The sequence below is a fragment of the Nuphar pumila genome, chromosome 15 (assembly GCF_984573655.1).
Source record: "Nuphar pumila chromosome 15, dmNupPumi1.hap1.1, whole genome shotgun sequence".
Classification (NCBI taxonomy): domain Eukaryota; kingdom Viridiplantae; phylum Streptophyta; class Magnoliopsida; order Nymphaeales; family Nymphaeaceae; genus Nuphar; species Nuphar pumila.
Window position 1 is genome coordinate 74422579 of NC_143263.1, and position 22739 is coordinate 74445317.

Genomic DNA, 22739 nt, shown 5'->3' on the forward strand with positions numbered 1-22739 from the left:
TTGCCATGGGAACACCAAATGCATAAACGTCCACCCCAGTGCCGAGATTCCAAACAGGCCCTCAATGTAAAGCAACATCACTATAGAGTTTTAGCTATTGCCCAAAATTTTATGGAATTTTTGGTTTGCCTCATATCAGATATGACAATTTAGGTAACCACAGGATGGAGCTTATCATATCCAGTAACGTGTATTCAATTTGGACGAACACCACAAAAGGGTGAGCTCTTCTCTATTGCTGCAAACTGGTCATATTCATTTCGGGTCCATCTCTGGGTCCGGCAGTTGGGGAACTTTATCTGATCCAATCAGCACCTTGCAAAGTTCAATATAAGCCTGGTTGAGTTCCCACTTGTATGACAGTTGTGTGCGTGTGTTGTAAAGTGCAATGACATGTCATGTCTTTGTTAATGGATACGGATATTGGTCGCTTGCTGTTACCATAATCCCATTAACTCCTTTCGCTTAAAAGGCGGAGCCCAAAATCTTTTACCCACGTGGATAGGCTCCGAATCCAACACAACATTGCCATTCAATTGCTGGTTCCACTTTCCCCATTGCATCATATGAGTGGATTCCAGCTACATAATCAATAATAATAACCAGGCTGTACAATTGCTTGGTTCAGCTAGATCCAGGTCCAACCGACCCAATTGCTCCAGGTAGATTCACAGGAAAACTGCAGGCATCAACCGTATCTAAGGGTAAGGATGGCAGTGGACCGGGGGAAAGTGGGGCCCCGCCTCGCCCCGTTTGGACCGGGGATGGAGGCAGGGACGAAGGTTAAAATCCATCCCCGTTCGGGGATGGACTTACACTTTTCCCCGCCGCACCCCATCCCATCCCCAGTCATTCTAAAGGATGGCAATAGACTACGGGGAAACAGGGCCCCACCCCGCCTCATCCCCGTTTGAACCGGGGATGGAGGACATGAAATGGGGATGAAGGCGGGGGTGAAGGTTAAAATCCATCCCCGTGCAGGGATGGAGGTTCTAATCTTGAGACGGGGCGGGGGTGGAGACCCTGTCCCCCGCCCCAGTCCATTGCCATCCCTATCTAAGGGTGCGTCAGTTTCAGCTTGGAATGAGGAAAGGGACTCATTTTCATATGAAATGAGCCCTCTTTCCACACAAGCCAATTGTATTTGTGCAGTTTCTCTGATATTGGTGTTCTAACCAAATATGGTAAAATACAAGATGATACATAACCAACCAAAACCAACATAGCCTCCATGAATAATCAAAGTCTCAGTTTCATTCACTGGAAAACTGGGAACTAGGTTCCAACACACAAGCAAATCTTGTAAACTTCCTAACTGTGCAGTCAATAGTTCTGATAAGTTCTTCAGGATCCAGTATGCTGAAGGTCGTATCTTTAGCACAATCATGATCACCGATAAAATCCGAGTCTTCACCATCACCTTCCAAATCTTTCATTGGTAGAAAGTTTTGTGCAGTGCATCTCAAAGCTTTAGCCATTTCATTATCTGGTTTCCGAGAATAAACTATGGTGTCGTATGTTCTATTGACTGTCATGCTAAGCTCGTGAAACTCAGGTTCCTTGGATAATTTTTTGATGTCTGAAAAGACACTTACATTCTCAACCAATTCACTACCAGGCTTTTCTCGTTTGAAAAACTCCGCTGATTTCATCTCCTCTGCAACTTTACGTATAGATAATAAATTAGAAGTGAAATGATGTGCTTTGGGCAATGAAATCATACTAAATCTCTTATCTTCAAAGAGTTGATGGAGTTTGGTCATGTTCACAACTGCGAAACGTGTGATGAAAATGAAGAAATCTGGGAAATTCATGCCTGCAATAAGGAACTGCCAATAAGCTAGATGTCAAGGAAAGCAAAGGACCATGAGCAACATCTATTTTACCTGTGTTTGCAGCAAGATTTCGTTGGCAGAGGCCTTCAAAGTCATCACAGATATCGCGTATGTCTTCTATGTACTCCTTTGCCTCATTGTAGTCTTTCACTAACAGGTTCCACTGAAACCAAAAAAGTCAAGAACTTGTCCAATTCTCTCTCATCCAATCGATATTTTCACACTGCTGAAGGCCAAACAACCAAACTGAGAACCACACCACCACTCATGGCACAGGATGAAGTCAAAAATTTATGAACCAGCTTCATGTGTGTGTCACGGGTTGCATGCCTTCTGGTGAGCAAACTAGCATGGCATAGTCAAACCAGCCAGGTTTGGTTTAAAAGTCCAAAAAGACATAATCACATTAAAAGATATTCTAATCCTCTCAGTATACTTAAATTCAGATACTGGATCCTACTACTTACCACCCAAGAAAGGTTGTAAGCATTAAACCAGTTGTGATTTATGGAAATTGTATCTTCCTGCATCAAGTCAAAGGGATGCCAGTGTCAGAAGCCTAAGCCTAGCAGAGAAAAGAATATCCTTACGACACTAAAACTAATGAAAAAATTCAGGTTAAGACATGAATTATTCAAAGCTAAGACAATGGAAAAATCATAAGCAATAACATAAAATGAAAAATAGAAGCTCTAAAAAGGAATAGGTCTACAGGATAATGATCAGCTGAAAATCTTCCACACGTTTGACTTGACATGATAACCTGAAGGAAAACTGCAACCTCGAATAAATTTGAGGTAACTGTTAAAATGTACCTATTATATATATATATATACATATATATATATATATATATATTCTGTTTATTACATCAATACCCGATAGGGGTATTTTTGTAATTTCACAGTTGTTTTAGAAAACAACTATTTTTTTCTTTTTTGATCAAATGTAATTTTTAATTTTTATTTTTTCATTTCTTTTTTTATTATTTTTGAGGACCAAAAGGGGCTCCAACATAGAAGTCGTTGGAGCCCCCAACGGTCACAAATGTGACCGTTGGAGGCTCCCAACGACTCTATGGGAGCCCCCTTTTGGCTCTCCTTTTGAGGCCCTTTGGCCCTCCTTTTTCCTTCTCCTTCTCTTGTATAAATAGGGGTGATCCCCTTGTGTATTTTCATCTTGGAGAGCTCCTCTCTCTTTTCAATAAGAGGCTTTGTATATTGTTGCCTTCTTAAAGGCTTGTGCTTGTATTGTCCCTTCGTGGACTTGTGATATTTTCTCTTTTATTCATTGTTGTATGTGCTTGTATGCACTCTTTATATTTCCGCAATATCTCATTACATGGTATCAGAGCCACTCGATTCTTGAAGGAAAGGTGTGGTTCGTGTATCTCTTATTTTGGTGGACATCTTCTCACTTCTTGGCAACATCATGGAGACAAAGATTGATCTTTCTTTCAAACTCAATGGAAAGAACTATATGATGTGGGCATCGGCAATGGAGAATAATCTCAAAGGGAAGAAGCTTTGGGGTTATGTCATGGGGACCGTTCCGGAACCTAAGCTTATGCTCACAAAAATGGAAGAAGATCAAGAAAAAGCTCTTGAGGGAGATGCTCGTCTCAAGGCCATTGAAAATCATCAAAAGGAAGTAGAAGATTGGGAAAGCAATCACGCAAAAATCCTTGCGTGGTTTATGAACAATGTGGAGGTTAAGGTATGTGCTAATATAGCTAAATTTCGTCGAGCCAATAAGGCTTGGTCCTTTATGAGGGGTATGTATACCCAAAAGGATCTTGCAAGAGCATACTTCTTGCAAGAAAAAGTTAGAACCACCAAGCAAGGTGATTCTAGCATTCAAGACTACTATAGTGCCCTTAACCCACTATGGGATGAATTGGCTCTTTTAGAGCCAAAGTGGGTTTTTATGGAAGATGTTGATTTAAGACAAAAACAAATGGAACAAGAGCGATTGTTTCAATTTCTTTTTGGGCTACGCCCCGAATTTGAGCAAGTGAGATCCTCACTTCTCCATAGATCTATTTTTCCTCCTATTGAGGATGCTATTGCCGAAATCACTCAAGAGGAGACAAGGCTTGGCATGAGTAAGCATGTGGATGAAGTCCTTGCCGTATCCAAACCGGGTAACAATGTTAGAACCTATAAGCCTCCTCATTTTGGGAAACAAGGGAACTACAATGGAGGAAGAAAAATGATTGTTTGTCATTATTGCAATGAGCCGGGTCACATTAGACCCGTTTGTCCAAAGCTTATGGGAGCCTTCAAGCCTAAAGTAGCCTCTCTTGAAGAAACCACCTCCAAAGAAGATGAAGGCAAAAACAATGACATTAAAGAAACTCTTGGACAAATATCTATGGCTCTCCAACAAATGCTTAAAGTTTCTTCCTCCACATCGGGTGCGGCCATTGCTTCGACATCATCACCCGGTACGTATTCTTGGATCCTTGATTCCGGAGCTTCTTTTCATATGACCCCTCATGAGAATGCACTTAGTGATGTTTGCATCAATTCAAAGGACTCTTGTGTCTCAACGGCCGATGGAACTTTTTTGAAAATTTCAAGTATTGGCTCTTTTAAAGATTCTCAAAATTTTTGTGTTCCAAAAGTAAGAGTTGTTCCCAAATTAAATTTAAACCTTTTTTCGGTTTCTCAAATTGCCGACCATGGATGTGAAATATCTTTCTCATCTAATGGTTGCTTTGTGCAGGATCTCCGGTCCGGGAAGCGGATTGGGCAAGGCCATAGAAAGGGAGACCTCTATTATATGGACCATCTTGATCTCCCTACAAACTTTTTTTGTTCTTATGTCCAAGAAAAAAATATGGAAACTTGGCATAAAAGACTTGGTCATCCAAGTTATTCCAAAATGTATCTCTTTCCTTTTGGAAACAAATTTTGTAAGGAAAAAGAAATTAATTGCAAAGATTGCATTTTTGGAAAAATGAAGTCTATTCCTTTTCCAACTAGATCTTTTTTCTCATCAAGGCCTTTTGAATTGGTGCATTCGGATGTTTGGGGTCCTTCTCCGGTTATGTCTAAAGGGGGTTATTCATATTATGTTACGTTTGTTGATGACTTTACTCGGTATGTTTGGATTTATTTCCTTAGTCATAAGTCGGAAGTATTTACTTTCTTTAAAGATTTTCATAAAAAGGTTCAAAATCAATTTCAAAGTAACATATCTATTTTAAGATCCGATTCCGGTGGTGAATACTTATCTCACGAATTCCAAAACTATTTAAACCAAAATGGCATTTGTCATCAAAAGTCATGTCCTAGGACTCCTCAACAAAATGGCCTAGCAGAAAGGAAACATAGGCACATTATAGAAACCGCTAGAACATTGCTTGTGTCTAGAAATATTCCAAAAAAATTTTGGGCAGAAGCCATTCTTACCTCAACCTATCTAATCAATAGAATGCCCTCTTCTAAGTTAAAAAATGCTTCTCCCTATGAGAAACTCTTTAAGTTTTCACCCGATTTTAATCGACTTCGTATTTTTGGTTGCAAATGTTTTGTCCTACTACATAAAAGGGATAAGTTATCTCCCAAAGCAATTGAATGTGTATTTTTTGGATATGGTGAAAATCAAAAAGGGTATAGATGTTATGATTTTAAGAATGATAAACTATATGTTTCAAAAGATGTAACATTTCTCGAAGAAGAAAACGGTTTTGATAAAATAGAAGAGACAAATGAAATTGATTATGTATTCTTATATGATCTTATTGATGACATACAAGAAGATTCTCTTGAAAACATAGATGACACTCACGAGGTATCCCCTCTTGACATAACACTCTCAAATGATAATAATTCAAATACAAATGTTCATGATAGCAATGCCAATATAAATGTTTACTCAAGAAGAAATCAAGAAAAACCTATTAGTGCCCTCGAAAAATACTCTCAAATTTCCGAATCCATTGAGGAACCACAAGTTAGGCATTCTTCTAGAATATCAATACCCTCAAATAGGTTTGTCTCCTATGACTCTTTAACTCCCAACTATCGGGCATGTTTGATAACTCTACACTCTTATTTTGAACCAACCCACTATAATCAAGCTAAATCTATACCTCATTGGGTTGAAGCAATGCAAGTTGAACTAAATGCTTTAAAAAAGGCCAATACTTGGGAAGTAGTTGATCTACCCTCACACAAAAAACCTATTGGTTGTCGTTGGGTCTTCAAAGTTAAAACTAAAAGCGATGGCTCTTTGGAACGATATAAAGCAAGATTGGTTGCTAAGGGATACTCCCAAGAATATGGTATTGATTACGAAGAAACATTCGCCCCCGTAGCTCGTATGACAAGTGTCAGAACCTTAATAGCTGTCGCATCAACCAAAAAATGGCCTATTTATCAACTTGACGTAAAAAATGCTTTTTTAAATGGAAGTTTAAGTGAAGAAGTTTATATGGATCCACCACCCGGAATAAATATTAAGCAAGGTCAAACACTTCGGCTTTTAAAGGCATTATATGGTCTTAAACAAGCTCCTAAGGCTTGGTATGATCGTTTTAGTGATATCATGATAAAATTAGGATTTCATTCTTGTTATACTGACACTGCTCTTTTTGTTAAAAATGCAGGTTCTAGTATCGTAATTTTGTTGCTTTATGTTGATGATATGATTATCACTGGAAATGATCAAAGTAGTATTATTAATGTTAAAAATATGTTAAAAGATAATTTTGATATGTCTGATTTAGGTTTTCTCAGATATTTTCTTGGAATTGAGGTTGCATATTCTCCTAGAGGATATATTTTGTCACAGATGAAGCTTGCTGCAGATATATGTTCTAAGTCTGGGATTTCTGATGATAAGAAGGTAGAGACTCCCGAGGTTATTAATGCCAAGTTACGGTTAGAGGATGGGGTTCTTCTGAAAGATCCTACACCGTACCGACAACTCATTGGGTCTCTTACATATTTAACCATCACCAGACCAGATATCACTCATGCGGTTCACTCAGTCAGTCAATTTCAGCATGCTCCTACAACCGTGCATATGAGTGCGGTTCTCCGAATCATTCGCTACATTCGGAATACCATCAATAAAGGGCTATTTCTATCCTCCTCTTCCCCTTTGAATCTTCTTGCTTATACTGATGCAGATTGGGGAGGTAATCCCAATGATCGAGTCTCAACTACTGGTTTTTGTGTCTTTTTAGGGGACTCATTGATTGCCTGGCGATGCAAGAAGCAGCAGAAAGTTTCACTATCATCCACTGAAGCTGAGTACCGGGCAATGGCAACCACAACAATGGAACTTGTATGGCTTCGCAGTTTGCTTAAAGATATGGGAGTTGATATTACTGAAGCCTCCAAGCTGTGTTGCGACAATAAGAGTGCCATCTATATTGCAAGCAATCATACTTTTCATGAACGTACGAAGCATATCGAAATGGATTGCCACTATGTTCGTGACGAATTTTTACGAGGAACTATTGCTCTGCCATATGTCACTTCAGAATATCAGTTGGCAGACTTCTTCACTAAAGCTCTTCCGGCTCCTCGGTTCATGTTTCTTCTCGGCAAACTTTTCGTCCTTCCCCCGTAAAGTTTGAGGGGGGGTGTTAAAATGTACCTATTATATATATATATATATATATATATATATATATATATATATATATTCTGTTTATTACATCAATACCCGATAGGGGTATTTTTGTAATTTCACAGTTGTTTTAGAAAACAACTATTTTTTTCTTTTTTGATCAAATGTAATTTTTATTTTTTATTTTTTCATTTCTTTTTTTATTATTTTTGAGGACCAAAAGGGGCTCCAACATAGAAGTCGTTGGAGCCCCCAACGGTCACAAATGTGACCGTTGGGGGCTCCCAACAACTCTATGGGAGCCCCCTTTTGGCTCTCCTTTTGAGGCCCTTTGGCCCTCCTTTTTCCTTCTCCTTCTCTTGTATAAATAGGGGTGATCCCCTTGTGTATTTTCATCTTGGAGAGCTCCTCTCTCTTTTCAATAAGAGGCTTTGTATATTGTTGCCTTCTTAAAGGCTTGTGCTTGTATTGTCCCTTCGTGGACTTGTGATATTTTCTCTTTTATTCATTGTTGTATGTGCTTGTATGCACTCTTTATATTTCCGCAATATCTCATTACAGTAACTCTATGTGAACTTGGACGATTCTGATATTTTACAGTTTCAATGTTGTCATCCAAATTACAAAAGGTTCATTGTCACATGGGTACGGATGCAAATTAGGGAATAAGGCCATTTAGGTTCCTAATATGATTGGTATGGTATATAAGGGGAAGCTGAACGGGAGACAAATGGAGCTTCTGTGCAACATATTCTTTTCAAATGGGAAATAGGATGAAATCCAAAAGTATTAAATATTTTCAAATGATAATATATGAAAAAATAATAAGATTGAAGCTCTGCAGTTGTTCTACAAATATTAAAGAATGCTTTCACAAACCAATGTTTCTTCAGAAAATTTTTGGTTAAAAATATTGGCAAGGAACCATGCCGTAATCAGATGAGCTTTCAGGATGCAGGAACGATGACTGCATAATTCAGTTAACATATTTCTTTGCTCTAGGTTAAGACCTGCAACCTGTTGCACACCAAACTCTAATACACTGCTGTTGAGTATACTTCAAGCATGGTTGCATGCTATAGCATTTTCCAGGAATCAGGCTTCTGTCCCAGTAACCACAACCCACATGGCCAAAGTCTGCAACTTTGCATATGACGGGAAACAGTAAAAAATTCTAGCAAAAAGGATTGGGAGTTTTTAAAGAAAGGTCCCAGCCTTCCATCTCATGATTGGGTCAACCAATTTTTAGTAGACTATATTTGATGGCTGTAGAAGTAAACATCCAGTCTTTCCATAGAGAAGCAGTGGCATTTACAGAGTCAATCAAGCTCTGAAGGGAAAGCCATAATGACAGATGCATCTTTAGCTTGTGAATGGGGAAGCAGCAGAAGCAGTGAGTTGACCCTTGGAGTGAATTAGGGTTAACTTGCTTTCTTGTGTGGAATTGGAGGCTCTTGGATAGATGGATGGAAATTCAAGTCCAGTTTATCAAGGTGAAGGGCAAACGATAGCAGGTCCAATTCATTGAGAAGGTCACTAATCTATTGTAGGTCAACTTGAACCCATGAAACAATAATGTCATTTTTCAAATACTGATAACAACAATAGAAGGAACTGTATATCCCTCTAATAACATAATTACCAGTGGAATAACTTACATCTTGGCCTTGAGCCAACCAAGTAAGCTCAATCAACATGTTTGAGTCAGAGGTCCACCTTGATTCTCAACTTCAAAGAATATTTACTTCACACAAATATTTCTTATAAAAGAATAGTCCACAACATCTAAAACCAGCTAGGAGGAAAACAATATGATGGATTGAAAGAGATATAAAGTAGCCATAAGAGCTGATTTATCAAAACAAGAGAGATCGACCTATGAATCCGTAAGTAATTTAGGTTTATTACTGTTCTCTATGTTTATGATGTTATGGATATTCTCTAAACTTGTATCAGGATATAGTTTATTCATCATTTACCCCTTTCATTCTGGAGTGATCTTGTAGTTATTGGTCTATGTATTTATTTAAGGATGGTGCCTCTTACACATGATTCCACTAAAGAACACAATGCAAACCATGAGTTATATTACCAAAATTAACATAAAAGAAAGAAGAATGGATAAATCACCAAGGTGGACATCGATACAATCATTGTATAAAATAGAAGAAAAATAAATAGAGGTGTCAGAAACTAATGGTGCATTTGACTGCTCAGATCCCGAACTCGGATTTGAGATCCAAGGATTAGACACATATCTCCAGGTTGACCACCCTCCTGTAAGGAAATAGAACTTCAAAAGCAACTCCGAAGACAAGCTCACAAAGGATCTCTTAATGAACACAAGAGTTCATTCAATATACTCACAAGAACCACAAAAAATACTCAAAAGAGTATATACACCAAAGAAAAGAGGATAAATATATCACTCATGTGGGGAAAACCCACTCCAAAAAGAATACATAATGCATGGGGTATGGCCCCATATTTATACATGAAAGAAGGGGCTAGAAAGAGTTGTTGGACCCTCCAACAGCTCTATTAAAGTTGTTGGAGAGTCCTATTTGTTTTTTGCTTTTTGACTTGGTCAAAAAGCATAAGCTTACACTAGTCCAAAAACCAAAAAAATAAAACTAACTAGTTGTCCTAATGTAACTACACTAGAAAACAAACAAAAGATTACATATGATAGGATATTTACATATGAGATTACAACTTTTAACACTCCCCTCAAACTTACGATTGAACAACCGAAAGTTTGTCCAAAAGAAAGTGAAACCGTGGAGCAGCAAGAGGTTTGGTAAAGAAGTCCGTCAGTTGATATTCAGAGGAAACATATGTAAGCTCAATGATGCCATGTAGAAATTCCTCAAGTACGTAGTGACAGTCTATTTCGATATGCTTTGTCCGTTCATGAAATGTCCAATTGCTGGCAATGTAAATGAAACTTTTATTGTCACAATATAACCGTGATGCTTTTGTGCTCTCAACACCCATATCTTGAAGCAGTCACCTTAACCAGACTACTTCCATAGTGGTTGTAGTCAGGACTCTATACTCGGCTTATGTTGATGAAAAAGTGACTTTCTGTTGCTTCTTGCATCTCCATGAGATCAATGATTCTCCTAAAAACACACAAAGCCCAGTAGTTGAGTGTCGATCATTTGGATCACATCCTCAATCTGCATCAGTATAAGTAGTTAGTTCTAACGAAAAAAGAAGCAGACAAAAAAAATCCTCTACAAATAGAGGTTTTAAGATATCTAATAATTCACAATATTGCTCCCATATGGACAACAGTGGGTGCATACTGAAATTGACTTGCTATGTGAACAACGTGTGCAATGTCCGATCGAGTGATGGCAAGGTAAGACCCCAACAAGTTGTCTGTAAGGTGTTGGGTTCTCAAGTGGTTCTTCATCATCCATCTTCATTTTGCTATTTACGATCTCAGGAGTATCTACATGTTTTTTATCTGTGATTTCAGACCTGTTGATAATATCAAGAGCAAATTTTGATTGAGTTAATAAATAACCTTTAGGAGAATAGGCTACTTCAATTCCAAAAAAAAATCTTAAGAAACCCAAGTCACTCATTTCAAAATTAGTCTTGAGAAATTTTTTGATGTTGTCAACTCCCTGTTTATCACTTCCTGTGATGATCATGTCGTCCACATAAAGTAGAAGAATAATAATACCTGCATTAGATTTCTTAATGAACAAAGTAGTGTCAGTAAAGCAAAATCGAAAACCAAAAAGTAAGCATAACTTGACTAAATTTATCATACCAGGCCTTTGGGGCTTGTTTAAGTCTATATAAGGCCTTATGTAAACGAAGGGCTTTTCCTTGAAGAATCTTGATGCCAGGGGTGGTTCCATGTAGACTTCTTCAGCTAAACAACCATTAAGAAACGCATTCTTGACATCCATCTGAAATATATGTTATTTCTTTATAGAGGCAACAACAATTAAGGTTCTTACAGTCGTCATTCTTGCTACTGGTGCGAAAGTCTCATTATAGTCTATTTCATATTCTTGGGAATAGCCTTTAGCCACTAGATGAGCCTTAAATCGTTCCAGGGTACCATCACTCTTAGTTTTAACTTTGTATACCCAACAACATCCTATAGGTTTCTTCCTATAGGTGGAATATCTTAAGTAGGCCACGTGTTTGCCTTTTCTAAGGCGCTTAACTCTGCTGACATGGCTTCAACCCATTCGGGATGTTCTTTTGCAATATCATAGTTAGAAGGTTCTACTTAGGAATGTAATAGGGAAATATATGCTTGGTACTTTAGTGAAAATGACTCATAGGATACAAATTTTTTAGGTAATTTTGACATCCTCGATGATCTTCTAGTTTTCATATGATCTTATGCTTTAGTATATTTTTCTAGAGCACAAGGTTGCTCCAGATTACCCCATCTGAAATATTGAATGCATTCTGGGTGAGACGATTCAGTACTTACCACATTTTGATCTTCTTGATCAGCTTCTTCATTTATCTTTGGAACTAGGTCCAGTAGAAAAGAGTATTCATCACCTTCTGTAGAGTTTTTAATTTCAAAAAAAACTTTCATTTTCTAAGAAGGATACATTTCGTGACACATATAGTTTCCTAGTTTTAAGATCAAGGCATTTATAGCCTTTCTGATCGCTTGCATAACCAAAAAACACACATGAAATAGCACGAGGTGAGAGTTTGTCATTTTTGTTGGGAAAAAAAAAACATTTACAACCAAATACCCTTAGCTTTGAGAAATCTGGGGTTTGTTTGAAGAGTTTTTCAACAGGTGAAATGTTGCTTAATAAAGATGATGGCATTCTATTAATGAGATATACTTCAGTTAGAACGGCTTCGGTCCAAAAAAAATTTGGTATTAAATGAGTAATGAGTAGGGTTCTTGTTGTTTCTATGATATGCCTATGTTTCCTTTCGACTAGACCATTTTGTTGAGGGGTGTGTGAGATTCCATGTAATTTTAGGTAATCATTAAATTCTTTTGATAAAAACTCTCCTCGTGAATCAGTGCGAAAGATAGAGATATCATTCTTGAATTGATTCTTGACTAATTTATGAAATATTTGGAAATGAAAAAATACTTCAGATTTATTTTTGAGAAAGTAAATCCAAGTATGCCTTGTAAAATCATCTACAAAAATGACATAATACGAAAAACCTCCTTCAGACATAACCGGTGCAAGACCCTATACATCTGAATGCACTAACTCAAAAGGCCGAGATGAAACAAAATTTCTCTCTTGAAAAGGTAATCTCTTCATTTTTCCCAAGATACATTCTTCACGCTTAAATGTTTCAGAATTACAAAAGTTTTCTATATTTGGAAACAAATGAAGCTTGGATATGCTAGGATGACCAAGTCTCCTCTGCCATATATTTAAGTTCATTTTCTGAACATTAAAACAAAAAGTATTTTTGAGAATTTCCAAAAAATCCACGTAGTATAGGCTTCCTTCTCTATGGCCTTCCCCAATAAGCTTCTCTAGCTGACAATCCTGCACTCGACAATCACAAGAAGAGAAGAAAATGTTATATTCACGATTACATAGTTGAGAAACAGACAGGAGATGGAGATTTAATTTGGGAATATATCTAATTTGTGGAACATAAAATCCTTTTGAATTTTGATAAACCCTTTCAAAATTCCCTATTGCTTCGATTTGTAGTGATGTTCCATCGGCAGTAAAAACATTTGATCTTTTTGAGTTATGACATTCAGATAATATATCAATATTTGAAGTCATGTGAAAAGAAGCACCTGAATCAAGAAGCCATAGAGTTTTACCTGGATCAGAGGTGCTCACGGAAGAGGTTGCAACTCCCATAGATGAAGATGCTCCTTTGAATAGAGGTCAAAGTGCTTCCACCAATTGAGCGAGAGACATACTTCCAATGAAAGTTTCACTCGATTCTTGTGGTGGTCCGACAGATGTTGCTTTCTTCTCATAGGGCCTTTTTAATTTTGGACAGTGAGTTTTCACATGTCCAGGTTCATGGCAATAGTAGCAAATGATTTTTTTTTCTCAAAATCATCATTTCCTCTTCCGTAGTTAGGTCTATAAGTCCTTACGAAGTTTTCAGGTTTCGAAACGGCTAGAACTGAGTCGTCATCGCTTTTAGCAATTCTACCTTTTAGTCTATTCTCTTCCATACTCAATTCCTCTATTGTATCTTCAATTGATGGTACTTTTCCACGATGAAGAAGAATAGACCTACTGGATTCAAATTTCGGTCTCAATCCACTGATAAACTAAAAGAAATGCTCCGCATTGATTTGGTTTTGACGGAGTTCAATATCATGTGGACAATGCCACTTTGGTTCAAGAAGAGTTAATTCTTCTCATAATTCCGACAAGCCATTATAATACTCTTGTCCCCTTGAACCATATTTCTTATTTTATTTTGAAAGTTACACACATGTGCAATATCTTTAAGAGAATATATTCTCTTAAGATAGTCTCATGCTTCATTTGCATGCTCAAATTTTGCTAAACTTGAGCATTTTTTTATACCAACACTCGAAATAAGCCAAGACATGATCTTGGCATGTTCCATACGCCATTTTTTCCACTTTTTCTCGTAAGTGGCTATGGCCTTAACTTTTTCTACCTCCGTAAGAGGTATTTTTTTTTTCCCTTCAACCTTTGCAAGGATTAGAGTAGGTTTCATCTACTAATCTCCATAAACCCTTCCCCCATATAAGATGCTTCATGATTGAAGCCCATGTGACATAGTTGAAATCATTTAGTTTGATGGGCTTAATGGTGACATTATCATTGTCATCCATTTTACAATTTTTAGTGAAGTAGGTAAGAGTGAAAGAGAAACAAAAAGTGAAAGGATACTCTACCAGAAGAGTGAGTAAAAAAATACTTCTCCAAGCTTTTTACGCTTCCACACGATCACCCCTTCAAGGAAGATCACTTGCAAAAAACTTATGTAGCACGCTTCCCAATGCACCAAAAAACTTGCTTCAACCAAGCTTTGATACCATGTAAGGAAATATAACTTCAAAAGCAACTCCGAAGACAAGCTCACAAAGGATCTCTTAATGAACACAAAAGTTCATTCAATATACTCACAAGAACCACAAAAAATACTCAAAAGAGTATATACACCAAGAAGGAAAAGAGGATAAATATATCACTCATGTGGGGAAAACCCACTCCAAAAAGAATACATAATGCATGGGGTATGGCCCCATATTTATACGTGAAAGAAGGGGCTACAAAGAGCTGTTGGACCCTCCAACAGCTCTATTAGAACCGTTGGAGAGTGCAACAGCTCTATTAGAGCCGTTGGACAGTCCAACAGCTCTTACATGCTTTTGCTTTTTGACTTGGTCAAAAAGCAAAAGTCTAAAGGATGTCCAAAGTTATTTGCTTTTTGACTTGGTCAAAAAGCATAAACTTGCACTAGTCCAAAAACCAAAAAAATAAAACTAACTAGTCCTAATGTAACTAAACTAGAAAACAATTAAAAGATTACATATGATAGGATATTTACATGTATGTGACTTTCAAGAAAGATGAATCTCAGATCCCCATTTTTAAGCAGAATCTGAGATTCAGCTTTTGTTTACATCCATCCTTGGAACAGGATTTCATGCTAGATTCAAATACACAGATCTCAGATCCGAGGCATTCAAACGCAACTGAACAGTTTTGCTTCTTTTGCAAAAGAAACACATAACGCCAACACTAAATTTTACATTTTCAATTGACAAGTTTTTCCAAGCAAAGAGTCTCATTGGATAAGTAAAGGTTTCACATACAGAAGATCATCAAAATACAGGACCAGAAAAACATAATACAATAGAAGACTTAGAGGCAAAACCAGAATTTCCATCTCTTTGTTCTCTGGGGTAACAACAACAACTACGCCTTCATCCCAAAATAATTGGGGTCGGCGATATGAACCAAAAAAGAAAATCATTATGGGTCTTCCACATGAATCCTTCTCCCCCAATCATTTCTATCCAATGCCATGTCCTCGGTGAGGTTCAAAGCATTCATATCCTTTCCTATCACCTCCATCCATGTCTTCCTAGGCCTACCCCGACCTCTTTTAACTAATATATTTTCTCATTTCTCCATCCTTCTAACTGAAGCATCATTAGGTCTTCGCCGAATATGTCCAAACCACCGTAAACGATTCTCTCTCATCTTATTTTCAATGGGTGCAACGCCTACCTTCTTACGTATCTCCTCGTTCTGAATCTTATCTTTTATTGTATTTCCACACATCCATCTCAGCATACGCATCTCAGCTGCACTCATTTTTTGAATATGATGTCTCTTGGCAGCCCAACATTCCGTACCGTATAGTAAAGCAGCCCAACATTCTTAATCTTATCTTTTGTTCTCTGGGGTAGAAAATGAAAAATCAATTTACAAGAAAATGTTGCTCCAATGGACCATGAACAACTTCTATATCTAGCATGGACTTCAATTTCTCAAGTACCATGTAATCATTAGCCTTTGATATATTTAAGATAACTTGTCACATTAGCCTTGTCCTGTATTGTTTAATTCTTTGGTTCATCTGGATTGTCATATAACATGGTTGAACCAGAGTTACCGGAAGCGCCTAGCTAAAAGGGGAAGCGCGCTTCCCCGACCCGAAGCGTGGAACGTCGCGCTTCCGAAGCGTGGGGGGAAGCGTCCCCTTTTTTGGGAAGCGCGTCCCCCTTTTTTGGGAAGCGCGCTTCCCTTTAATGGGGGACGCGTTTCCCTTTAATGGGGGACGCGCTTCCCTTTAATGGGAAGCGCGCTTCCCCCTCGCTTCCCCTCGCTTCCCCCACGCTTCCCCTGTTTTTTCAATTTTTTTGTATTTTTTATTTTTTATTTTTATTTTTTTCGCTTCCCCCTCGCTTCCGAGACGCTTCCTATGTCGCTTCCGAGACGCTTCCTAGGTCGCTTCCGAGACACTTCCCGAATCGCTCCTAAGTGGTCCCCCGCTTCCCCGCTTCCTAAAATTTTGAAAGTGCCTCGCTTCCCGCTCCCGCTTCCCGTATCGCTTCCCGCTCCCGCTTCCTCAACTGGCAACCATGGGTTGAACCTTAGTTTTCAATCTATTCCTTTATCCTAACTTAAATGGACCACCTGATACGTGTTGAAGGCCAGCTCACTAAACATATTAAACACAGAGATAAATGACCAGATGCCCAAGCCTGAAGAATTGAAACAGGACTTGATGCAAAAGCAGCAGATTCTACTAATTAGAAGTATATAAACTCGAAGGGAGGTGCAGAAGACTGAACAAGCAGCTATATTTCTCTCTTCTTCTTTCCTAGGTTTTTGTCCCTTATATCGTGTTCCAAAAATAAATTAAAAAGGAGCTTAAGAAGGATACCAGATTCTGGACTTGGTGGTACCAGCCACTAGGCACAAAAATAATTTCATTTCGCTCTTGGGTACACCTTAACCAGACAGTCTGCAGAAACACATCATTTAGGATGTAAAATTTAATATCTTAACAAGAAACAACTCAAAAAAAAAAGTAGGATACCTTTTTAAAGCCAGGGAATTGCCTATCAGAAACATCCTCAAAAATGTTGTACACGGAGTTTTTCAAATTCCTGACATTGTTCAAACAACAGACTCAAAAGGTAAGATGTGAGAAGTCAAAAGCATAATGGTCACATTTACTCGTATCAATGATATGTGTGTGTCAATGGTGAATTCATTCAATTTATTGCTCATTGTGATCAAACACGCTGATTGATTTCTAATTTTATGATAGCATAGAACATCATACTGTCTTGAAAGAATTTATCCACACATGTTTGCATGGACAGAGAGAGAGAGAGATGCGAAATACAATAGAACTAAAGCCGGAATATTTTTTCCAAATTTCAAAATGCAGCCATTTGGATTTCTTTTTCTCGAGAAAGAGGAAACATTTTGTTATAAAGAAAAGAGGAGGGTCAAAGGAGTCAACCGTACATCAAACAGTCCTAATAGAGTTAAAACATCTAGCCAGACCACTTTTTTGAGATTAAAAGTTTGAGGTTCTACAAAAAAAAAAATTAACTTAAACTAAATACCTGGATTTTCATCCAAACAGGCTGTAAGAAATCTTGAAATCTGTCTGTATATGTTTAAAGGTTTAAAGCATGTGTCCAATATAAAAACACCGAATTTCGGACCTTATCAGAAAGATTTTAAGCCTTATCACAACAACATTGGAAATGGTTAACCTAGCTTTGTCACGACTCCCTGGAAAGTATCTTTTCCTAGATATTCCACAGAATGTTTTCTAATAGTAAAAGGACAAACCTAAACCCTCTTAGTTGAAGATTCTCATATGCTTATCTTTCACAATAGTGCTAGGAGATGCTGAACACATATTTATGTGTCCTTATATGCATAATAATCTACTATTTTAGATCTGTACCATGAATAACTGAATTACCAAATATCAATAGTACGTTGTGTTTAAGTTTCAACCTATGTAGTTTGAAGCAAAGTTTAATAAGAGGGTGTTTATACACCTGCAAGTAACTGGAATATTCATCTCTACCAAAATAATAATCCATGTTTACTATCACAGTTTACATGGTGCCTCCTTAAACCATTCGATATAGATATACCTTCTGAATAACTTATGCTAGAGGACAAGAAGGTACCTATCAAATAAAAGGTGAGATTGTGAAGGTGACAGAAAATGCCAGACTTTCTTTCCGCAAACATTTGCTGACCAGCTATAAGACCTGAACACATCTGCATGCAAAGGAGTCCAAGTCCCTAGACAACAGCAGAGAACACTTTTTATCTGTAAATAAAATGGTCAAAGAAGCTGGATGGCTGCTTAATAGAAAGGCAAGAAGCTCTCTACAAATATCAGTAAAAGAAAACAATCCTAGGGCTAAGAAATGGAGAACAGGAAGTCACTGACAACCTCAAAACAACAGGAGAACTCTCATCTCTACACAAAATAAAACTCCTTAGAACTCATATTGAAACTTGAGAACTAAGTATATGACATACAGTAAGATGTGTATCTTTGTGCCTGTTATGATAGCACTTAGTTAATGAACTTGGATATATATTTTTGTAGCAAATTTCCACAAAATTCACATCAATATACAGTTTAATGTTGGTTCTTATAAAAGGTATGTATGAAGGAGTGACAACATTTAAGTTTGATCTGAGAAGCTCCATGTTCAATTCTCAGAACTTGAATGTTCTCACATAAAATCCATATTTTTCTTAATTATGGAATTTTAGTGCATAGTTGGCAGTTGAGTTTTGAAGTTTCTTGAAGAACATGTTTACATATCACATTCACATGACCCATAGAATATCTTATTACTAAATAAACTATGTACATCACATCTGTATGGTGTAATCCATGAGATAACCATTAGATCATGAAAGAATCCATAGGATTTACTAGATGACAGCTACAGTTAACTATACCAAAAATTTCCCCATACATACATGCATGTTATTTATTTATTTATTATTCTGCAGAAAATAATGAATCCAGATGTAAAAGAAGTTGAACGGTCATACATACATAGGAACAATAATGATGACGATAAGAAAACAAAAACAGTAGCAATGATATAACACCAATAGTACCTTTAGAACCCATATACACAAAGCGATAATCAGAGCAGTTCAGTTCATATGAATCATGACCCACATCTGCATCTTTATGCATATGATAACTATCTAGATACATGTTGAGCCAATCATCCAAGAAAAAAAGTGGTGTAACATAGGCTAAATAGTTAGGATACTCCTGCAAATCACAATAAGAATATTAGAAAACAAAAACATAAAATGGAGATAATAATAATTTTGGTTGCATGAAAAAAAAATTCTTAGGAGATTTAAGGCATGATTGATCAACATAAACAGAAACATGAAAGCAAAATCTTGATGTCCAAAACAACTAACATGTTCTAACAGCATGATAAAACATTTAATTGAGCATTACTCACATTAAAAAAAACTTATAGATTGCAAACAACAAATTTAAAGAATCACCAATGAAACTGGCTTCAACAAAGTCCTTAAAGTAAAAAAATTCTCCTCCTATATGGCATTTATTTTCTTATAAAAAGGAGAGACATATAAACAATTTTGATGAACATGAGAAGGAACAATAAATAGCACAACAGAACCAAAACAAATGATGGTGATTCTGCCAATATCTTCCATATGTCCAAGGATTACCATTTGTTACTAAAATCAGCACACAAATGGACCTATATCTAGATCTTCCCATCATAATTAAGGGGCCATGCTGGCTAACATTGGACCCAAAATGTCCTGCCAGAGCTTTGAAAAGCCAGAACGCCCAAATCCTGGGCTGAGTCTTATCGTGCTCAGGCCCGTCTCCAAATCCTCAGACCTCTGTCTAGAATGGAGCTCATTATGCACATAGGGCATGGCTTAGGCAGAGGGCTTTCACTAAAATATCCAGCACTCTTATCAGGCTCAGGCTCTAAAGAACTGCAAAACTTCAGTGACGAACTACCTCTCATGATGTCCACCCTTAATCATTATGAAAAATAAAGGTATACCTCCTCCACCACTTTGCTCCGCTGTACTATAGCTCTACACTTTTATTTGAAGCACAAGAACAGCCCAATAGAACATCCTATATCATCAAAGATACTTGCAGTGACATACAAAGCTCAAACGTCTAAAAGGGATTAAATCACTAGTTTTAATTACCACGCTACCTTAACAAAGTGCCAATCCTTCAAATATAGTAGTGACTCGTCACCACTTCGGTCAAGAAGTCCTTGCCAGTGGCCAATGAATTCTGAAACAGACATTTCCTTCCTCTTCTGATCTGTAAATTCTCTTCTTCCACAGTCCGCAACCTATACAAAAGCAACGCTTGTTGAAGAAATATGACAAAATAAAGGAATAGCTGAGAACAAGCAACCCACTCAATAAACTTGTGCATGTTATGCAGTTCAGGAACTTTTAGAAAAGAAAATGAAGAGAGACTATAGAAAAAAAAATACATGACGTAAAGTACAAGTCCTTGATACTCAGATGGCACATTTGAATGCACACAGCAATTCACAAGAAGCCATCACTAAGAAACTCAAGGTAATGGAACTGCCACACAAATATCTGCGATATAACTTAAAAGAAAGTGGCATAATTTGCAGTAACTAATATTGATAGACATAACTTTAGTATGTTTAGCATGCCAGCATATATTCCCATTGTTCACCGTTTTCAACTTTGGGTTTCAAGTATATATTAGAAAAAAATACATTTAGGAAGTCAGTTTGTTGAAACATCAAATAAATTTTCTTGCTTCAATAAGAGACAGGAGAAGAAACTAAAAATAGCCTTCACGGTGTAGGTAATAAACTTTAGGAACGGTAGCAGAAAAGTTAGTCATGGAAATCATAGAGCTGACGGGCCATTTGACTTAATCAGAACTAGTGGGTTGGGGAACGTTAGAAAATGCATTAACTGAAAAGTATCACTATTTAGGCAGCTGCATTAACCAATGTAAAAATCGTATCGGCACTTGGAAAATTGCAAAAATAAAAAATCAGAAAAAATCCTAAAAATGAAAACAATCATAAAATACAAGGAAAAACAACTTTAAGCATTAACCGGAAAAACAAAAAGGAAAAGAAAGGACTCCATAGTTCACGAGCTCATAAAGTACCCATTTAAACTTACACCAAAACAAGTGGCATTCCAACGATTCTGTATAACATGAATAGAACCGAGAACCAAGAACCCACTATTTTCCACCATAATAGAATAAAAATTTTAAAGCCCACCAAGAAATACCCCTTATAATGCAACTCAATAGACCCAGCTCTCCAAAAACCGGACACACCCACAAACCATCTGAAACAGAAACCATGTCAGGAAGCACAATCAATCATGTTAAAGCCCACAAACACCACCAAAAACTAATCAAAATTGTCACTCCATCCCCACGACAGAGACACACTAATAACAAACTTCGAAGTACAGAATGTGGCCATTTAGCAACGAGAAAAAGGAGTAGCAAAAATCAACGGAAATCCTCTTCCAAGCATAAAAGATACAAACATGTTTTTCCTTGGAATCCAGTGAAACTAAAGAAGGAAAAGCTCACCTGGACTTTAGATTCCCCGAAATGGTTAGAGAAGAAGTCAAGATTCGGCTCACCATTTTGCTTCACCCAATCCTTGCAAGCCTGCCATCCATCCATCAACCCCGTTAGGATCAACGGCTGATTTTTCTTCATATAGTTTTCCACGAATTCGTGGTAACTGAGTTGCTTAGCGTCCAATCTCTCAATTTCTCCGACAATCTTGAGACCCATTTTTTCGAATGCTTAGAATCGACAGCTCTCATCAAGCAGAGACGAGAGGGCGACCTCTCCTGCGATTGCGAAGAAACAAATGAAGTTTATAACGTCTTAACGTATCAACCTCCCCTTGGTCGGATCGGATCTAGGCATTACAGAATCCGACCCAATCAAATCTAGCTCAATTGGGTTTGGATTCACACAGACCAAAAGTAAACTGCATCGGATCCGATTAACGAACAGATTCATTTTATATGTAATCGGGTCAGATTATCCATTAGATTTGGATTTTATGCAAGCTGCACACCAAATCTGAATCTGATTGATCGGATTCAGTTGGATATCTGACCCAGTCCCGAACAGTTGATTGGGTCTCATCAAGCCAGGCCTGACGGGATGAGCCACAAGTTGCTTAGGATGTGTCCAGCCAAGAAGGAGCAAAGAATTAGGAGGTCCGCACTTGCTTGTTTGTAGTAGGGATGCAAATGGGTCGGATTCAGGATCGGGGTTTTGCAATCTTTAGCTGTTCTGGGTCTGATTCTAGTCTGAATCCACATATATTTAGCTGCTCCTGATCCAAACCGTTTGCATCCCTAGTTTTATACTTTGTAGGAAAATTATATTAGCTACAGTCAACCATACAGTACTCTCTAGTAGCACCTCAAAGGTGCAAGCTGTTCATAATTACACTTTGGATTGACTGGTTTGCAGTTTAAAACTCACTTTTTTAATCATAGGATTTAGGGATGGCAGTGGACTGGGGCGGCAGCTCAGGTAACAAGGTATCTACTCCCGCCTCATCTCAAAATCCTGCCCTTCATCTTTGCACAGGTTTTGATTTTAACTTTCATCCCCGCCTTCATCCTGGTTTCATGTTCTCCATTCCTGGTCCAAATGGGGCGAAGCGGGGTGGGGTCCCATTTTTCCTCGATCCATTGCCATCCCTAAAGAATGATTGGGGACAGGGCAGGGCGGGGAAAGGCGGGAATCGAGACGGGGATGGGG

The 22739-nt window shown here is 37.7% G+C and overlaps 1 protein-coding gene across 1 annotated transcript; it reads right to left on the reverse strand.

Annotated features, from left to right (window-relative positions):
- Positions 1-1184: 1184 nt before the first annotated feature.
- Positions 1185-21749, reverse strand: LOC149815621 (2-oxoglutarate (2OG) and Fe(II)-dependent oxygenase superfamily protein). The gene is made up of 9 exons (XM_089989997.1): positions 21540-21749; positions 20143-20286; positions 19031-19193; positions 18073-18190; positions 16953-17022; positions 16797-16877; positions 2303-2359; positions 1887-1998; positions 1185-1816 (listed from the first exon to the last, which is right to left on the reverse strand). Exons 1-9 carry the CDS (start codon positions 21747-21749, stop codon positions 1254-1256), a joined length of 1518 nt encoding a protein of 505 aa, XP_089846123.1. The 3' UTR covers positions 1185-1253.
- Positions 21750-22739: the final 990 nt, after the last annotated feature.

Bases quoted from the DNA above. Each gene is read 5' to 3' on its own strand.
- LOC149815621 (XM_089989997.1), bottom strand. From the start codon at position 21,749: ATGGGTCTCAAGATTGTCGGAGAAATTGAGAGATTGGACGCTAAGCAA. The intron at 17,023-18,072 runs GTACCTTCTTGT...GAACAATGTCAG, and splicing joins TCTCACCTTTTATTTGATAG to GAATTTGAAAAACTCCGTGT. The intron at 1,817-1,886 runs GTAAAATAGATG...TCCTTATTGCAG, and splicing joins AAATCTTGCTGCAAACACAG to GCATGAATTTCCCAGATTTC.